This window comes from Mus caroli, chromosome 14, assembly GCF_900094665.2.
Source record: "Mus caroli chromosome 14, CAROLI_EIJ_v1.1, whole genome shotgun sequence".
NCBI lineage: Eukaryota > Metazoa > Chordata > Mammalia > Rodentia > Muridae > Mus > Mus caroli.
The window spans coordinates 29,320,154-29,326,808 of record NC_034583.1 but is presented as its reverse complement, the minus strand read 5'-3'; the positions used below and the strand labels follow the sequence as shown (position 1 = coordinate 29,326,808).

The following is a 6,655-nucleotide window of genomic DNA, read 5'->3' as shown; positions in this document are numbered from 1 at the left end:
AGAACAGATCAGGGGAAACAGCAAGCATGAAGATCTGGTGTGAGCAAGCAGAAGGAGCAGAGGCAGAGGAGCTACATGACAGAGGGGCCCAGAGCACCTGCAAACCATAGCCCACCTACAGACCTGAAGCAGAACCTGTAAGTGGGTCTCCAGCCAGTGTGTGGGGTATATGCATGCAGAGAACAACAGCTCCAGTAGAAGACAAGGCTGCACCCAAAGATGTAGACAGGGACTCTGAGGCTCATTCTTGACATCAGACTGGGATCTATGATCAGCATGAGCCTGCAAGAGCCAAGCTATCCTCCTCCAAACCTGGGAGAGAGTGAGTAGTGAGGTAGACAGGCCCAGGTTCAGATCCAAAGCACACAGATTGTAGCACCAGGACAGCAGCAGGCTGATGCTCTGAGTTGCTGTCCCCCCGGTGGATGCTGAACTTCTGTGATTTTTGTACAGAGTCCTAGAGCTTAGTACAGGCAGAGTGCTGTGGAAAGGCTGCAGAGCTCAAGACAGAGAAGTCCAACTTCAACTTAGGACCCGTGTCTTAGCTCTCTGCAGACCCAATGCAAATTCTTTCGAGTCCAAAACTACAGCTCCCCTCGCTCCTCCAGGCTATGGCACCTGAAGCCCATGACCAGTTACCAAGAGTCCTGACTTCCAAGAGGAAACATTGATGTAAATGAATTGGAAAACAAAATGAGGAAGACAGGATAGCTCCAACCTCAGTACCCCTGAAAGGCTGACAGCCCCTCCTCCATACTGCCATCACACCCTGTCAGGGCCGGGTAAAAATAACTGCTTCTCTCACACATATCTCGTGGATAACCAAGTGTGAGGCACCCGCCTAGGGAAGGTGGGGGATGAGCACCAGCTGCCAGCAACTCTGCTCCCACAGCGGCCTGGGAAGTAAAGTGCAAATGTAGGGGAGAGAGGTGCCAGCTCCCTACTGAGCGCTTGCTGGAACCTGTCCTCGCCTTTAGCCCCTCCCTGCACAGATGCACAAAGGCAGACAAGAAAAGAGAAACTGAGGGAAGGAGGAGTGTGCACGCACACACCACACATATCTGCACAACCACACAGATGCATAGGCAAGTACGTGCATGCAGACACACACTCACACCACATAATTACACAAAAGCATTCACATTACACACCCAAACCTGCACACACCACATTATAGACACACATAAATATCACACATTTAGGCTTACAGACACACAAAAACATACATATATACTACCTATTACATATGTAGACACAACACTATACACATATAGACATACAGATTCATGTATACACACACACATATAAAACCACATACAGATATGCACATCACATATACACAAACATATACCTCTACTTGACACACACAGACTTGGGCACATAAATACACATGTGCAGACAGGGATGGATAAACACACACATCGCACTCTGCACATGTGGAATGTGGCTAGGTACATTCGTTGTGTCCAGTAAAAGTGCAGTCTTTTGTTGAGTATATAATACTATAGGAGAATGACCTAAGTCACCGATCCTATGTTGAGACAGAATTTCCTTTTGAGTGTATGTTTCAAAAATTCCATGACAGAACTCATGAGCAACTTAGAACAAGAAGCCTGAAGCAAGCATCTTTACCAGACCCTTTCCATGTAAACACCAGGCTCTGTGGGGTTTTTGCACTATGACTGGCTGCTTCATCTCTGGTGGGAAGTTTCCCACAGAATGTCAGGATGAAACTTTCTGGAAGGAAAGTGCCCTCAGGGTGGGGTCTGAGCTCCAACACGTTCTGGCTTTGTGCTCCTTAGCATTTCCCTTCTCTGTAGAAAGTGTGTGACTGCAGGATCCAGCTTGCTGCTGTTCAGAAATCAGTAGGGTTATGTCCACAGAACACTCGGCATCAGGCTAAGTCCATGACACCCTGTGAACCTGTCTTCCTGTCACAGTGGAGGAGGCTAGGTTTCCAGGGCTGCAGTGCTCACTAAGAAGCCACGTGTATTGTGTATCTTTGTGTATGGAGTTACATAGCGCATAGGCGCTGAGTATGTGGTATTTGTATATGTTTCTATGTACATGTGTGTGTTTGTGTGTATGTGGTGTGTGTGTATGTGTGAATGTATGCATTCATGTGTATATATATATATATGCATGCATGTGTGTGTGAGTGTGTGTGTGTGTACCTCTCTTTCCTCCAACTTCTTTTGTCTCTCTTGACTCTTCACTGCTGTTGATTATGCAACACTAATCCAGAGCACATGCTTGCCCAGGCTTGGTGCTTTCACCCAACATCTTCCAGGATAGACCTGAGATCCAGAGAGAAGGAATGAGAAGATGAAACAAGGAATTGGGCAATCAACTGCAGAATTTCAGAGTTGTTTCATGTTCCTGTCATCTAGTCTCCTGTTGGGATTCACAGGCAGAAGTGCCTGCTCCACTTTCTACAGGATGGTGATTTAGGCCCTCAGAGTGACTGCCGCTCATCCTAAAACCTTTCCCAAGCTCTGCTTTGTGTCTGTTTGCTGGGCTAAGACCATGGAATGACACAATGTGCAAGACTTGGCATTCTGTGCCAAAGTAACAAAACCACTTTTGAAAATTGACATGATAAGTGAATAGCTGACTGAAGTGACTGCATTTAGCAGCTTACTGGAAGGAGTAATATAGAGTTTTCTTAAAGCGGTTTTATAAACTGTAGGGAGATCTGCTGCATAGCGATACTGTCCAGGCAGCAATTTTGAAAAGAACACTCAATACACTGACACAGCTGGCTATTGAGGGGTCTCAACACTGGCCTACGTCAGACTCATAGCTTCTTAGATCCTACCAGATCAAAGTTATTAGCCTTTGTCAGGTCATCTTCGCCCCATGTGATCTTACAAGATCACCAGGGGAAGCTCTTGGGAGGCCATGTAGAAAGACTTTTGATACCTGAGACAAGCCTAGGTCCTAAGGATTTGGACCACACTCTCTGTTTCAAAGCTCAACAAAATGAATTAATGCATAGGCCAGACTTAGGGTGGAAGGCTGCAGAGCCCATTCCCTTACCATGCAGCTGCCTCTGTCTTTACAAGAGGCTTAACTGAAGTCATGAAGGTTACCCATTGGGAAAGAGGGGTCACTTGAGGGTTTCAAGATAGCAACACCAAGGTAGATGTATAACATGCATACCCAGAACAATAACCACTAGAAAGGAGGTGGCAGCCAGCGCTGGCAGTCTTACTGCCCAGGAGTCCAACCAGAGGAAACAATCCATGTCTCCTGATCCTTGTAATTCTATTCATTAGCCTCGTCTACATCATAAGCTATCCTCACCCTGAGTAACCCAAAGCAATAAGTATAGTTTGCATATCACATAGCTCTGTCTTTCATCCTAGCCAATCACATCCATTTGTTCGTTTATTTGTTTGTTTGCATGTTTATGATAGGGTGATCGAGTCTAATTGGTGATGACTGCATGTGGTTGAGGATAAATAAGTATTGCTTTACATAAGTATTTACATCCATTAACACTTCCAGTATCCTGAAAATTAAATACTATTACTGTTGTTGTTGTTGTGGTGTTGTTGTTGTTGTTGTTGTTATTGCTGTTGTTGTTTCTTTTAGGATGCAGGGCCAAACAACAGAGAAGTTAAGTTAGAGAAACTTGCTGAAGGTGTAGTCAGTTAAAGGCTAGATTGTGCTATAGGTTTTGAATCCAAGCAATTCATCTCCCGATTCCATGCCATTAATTTCCATGTCACAGTGCAGATAGGGATAAACTTGAGACATAGAGAAGAATAATTGTATCACCATTACTTATTACCCTGTCCACTCTCACTCAAAAAGCACTTGCTCAGGGTTATTTTAATTGATGCTGGGAAAGGCCCATTTAGGTTCCAGAGTGGACTGTAAGATTCCTCTTTTTGATTTTTTTTTTTTTTAGATTTTTAGGTGTAAGTATGAATCTTAATCATGTCTTCCTCCTCTCCCCACTCCCCACATCCCGTGTTCTACCCTCTTCACTTTGCCTTCCCTTATTTCTTCTTTGTGTCTGCTGTCACTCACACCCAGGAAACCACACAAGGCCCTGCAGACTCTGCAGAAACAAGCTACCAGTCATGCCATGGGTGGTGCCTGGGGCTCTCCCACAGATATAGGGCCTCCTCCGCCCAGATGAAGCGTTGATGCCCAGATGTGGAGACATCAGAAGCATACACACAATGTTGCCTTGCCCCTTGCCCACCTTCATGGCCAGTGAGCTGTGACACTGGAATGCTTCGCTTCAGACATCAGGGCGGATTGCAGAATTCCAAGTCCTCATTCCAAAGGTGTCACCAACCTTCAGAGTCACTAAGATCCAGACTCAGCCCACAAGTCACCATGGCTCCTCCAGAGTAAAAGTCCAAGATTCCACCTGTGGGAGCTACAGATCCAGAGACTTTCAAGCTGACTAGAGAAGCAAGACCTCAGTGTGATCAGCTGAGACTACAGCATCTTGGGAATCCTCAGACAGCCCCAAACCCCTAACACTTAACCACTGGTCTCCAAACCAACACCTGTAACTTCCTAATGAAATCATCAGGAGGACACCAAAAGAAATAAACCATAAATCAGCATACACACCATGCCTGGAGCATCCTTGTCTGAGAAAGTTAGTAATATGGTCTAAGATACAATGTTACACTAAAAGGAAAGCGTCTGTAAAAACTTGAAGCCTACCCCTTCATCACAGAATAACCTGACCAGTAAGGAAAAGGGACAGTACTTAGGTGTTTGGGTCCCACACAGCAGGACACAAAGCCTAGTCCTGCCCAGGATTTTCTGTCTAACTTAGGCTTGACAGTTCAATTTTCTATAAAATAGAAATGACAGGAAGACTCTACTTAGGAGCAAGCAGACAGTTGTTTGCAGAGTGCTAGGCTCAGAAAGGCCCAGGAAATGTCTCAACTTAAAGTAGTGTTTATATCCACAGTGAGCACGGAGCTCAGAGGAGACAGGTGGCTCAGCTCTAAGAGGTTTGTCTCAATAAAGCTCCCTCTAATCGGATCCTCCCGGCAAGGTGAGAAGCACCCATTCCTGCATTACTCCCAGGCCTGAGTGAGAACACCAGGACCATGAAGTACAAGGCTCATAGGCAGAGCATCCTTTGAGACAGCCATTTTCAGGCAAATCCGAGCCTGTATCTTCTCGTGGACCAACTTTCCACCCCCCTTTCATAGCTGTTCACTCGCTCATTCACTCACTCACTACTTCCCCTATGCATTCCCAGGGAGAACAGTGACCAGACTTATTGGCAACAAGAGGGGTGCTAGCTTCTACCTCACATCCTCATCTCTACTCCATTCTCCCTTGCAGAAAGAAACACGTGCATGTTAGTTAGTGTTTGTATATGTACTTGCGTCTACTAAAGAAGGAAAGATGAGAGTCTAAGGACAAAGCCCATCCCATCCTGGAAATGGGCACAACATGAAAAGCACATGATGGAAGCCCCAGTATCCCTGAGGGGAGGGGACATGAGAGTTAACATGAATAAGTAATAGATGGGCACAGCTGGTCCTTAGACAAGGGGAACAGATCCTAGGGTAGGGGGATGGTAGTGACTGCAGTGTGCCAGCCCAAAGCTACTTCCTGGAAAAGGGTAGAGATCAGCCTTCCAGGGCCACCAGGCCCAGGGCATCTCAGGTCATAAGAACTCAAAAGGAGCTAAGATCTACCACCTACTTGCTCCTTACCACCTACCACCACCCCACACTTGCCCTTTCCCCAAAGAATAAAATAAATCCCAAATCTGGTTTCCAGGAGCAACTCAGCTCAGTGTCAGGCTTTGCCCATCCTTCCAGGAGATGGATGCTGATCCCCACAAAGACCAAGCATCTCCTTCCTCTTTCACTGGCTTCCAGCATCAGCACCATGAGATTTTAGATGCAGTGAAGAACTTTGCTCATGAAGGGCTGATGGAAATTAATGAATGTGGCTACTCACACTTAGGGAGAAAACCCAAGCATATAGAAGCGATTGTAAAGTAATGAGACCACAAGTTTTATATTGCTTTTGTTAGCTCCTTGAAGAACCTAGGCATACTTAGAAGATGGAGTAGGTCATTAGAGAAAGTATAGCCTGTCTCAAACAAACAAACAAAACAAACAAAAACCAAAAATATCACATGTAGATGAGCATATTTACATGCAGATGGTATGTATGTTCATGAATGTGTTGTTTGTGTATGCATGTATGTATGTATGTATGTATACAAATGGGTCTACAAACAGGAGTCGAATTCATGTTTGTGTTGTAGATAACTGTAGAAATGAATGAGGAAAAGAGATTGTGGTTTAACAAACTCATGCACAACCGTTCTTTATCTGTGGGTTGTGAAGCTGCCCAGGGTACCAGGGTAAGGACCAATCCTTGAGTTCCATGGCAGATGTTTCTCCTGTCAGAGACATCAAACCAAGTCATCCAGGGAGCCTCCAAACTCTCTAGACTGTAAGGTCAAGATTATGGTACATAAACCAGGTGACAGTGGAGCGTGCCTTTAATCCCGGCACTTGGGAGGCAGAGGCAGGTGGATCTCTGTGAGTTCAAGGCCATCCTTTGTCTACAGAATGAGTTCCAGGACAGCCAAGGCTACCCAGTGAATCCCTGTCTCAAAACAAAACAAAAACTAAAAAACAAAAAAAAC

General features: G+C 45.4%; 1 protein-coding gene across 1 annotated transcript in view; it reads left to right on the top strand.

Annotated features, from left to right (window-relative positions):
* The window catches only part of C14H10orf99 (chromosome 14 C10orf99 homolog), a 7,697-nt gene extending 3,101 nt beyond the window's left edge, over positions 1-4,596 (top strand). The window contains exon 3 of the mRNA XM_021182698.1: positions 4,045-4,596. Coding sequence (XP_021038357.1) covers positions 4,045-4,130 — 86 coding nt within the window. The 3' untranslated portion in view covers positions 4,131-4,596. The remainder of the gene's footprint in view (positions 1-4,044) is intronic.
* The last annotated feature ends 2,059 nt before the right edge of the window (positions 4,597-6,655 follow it).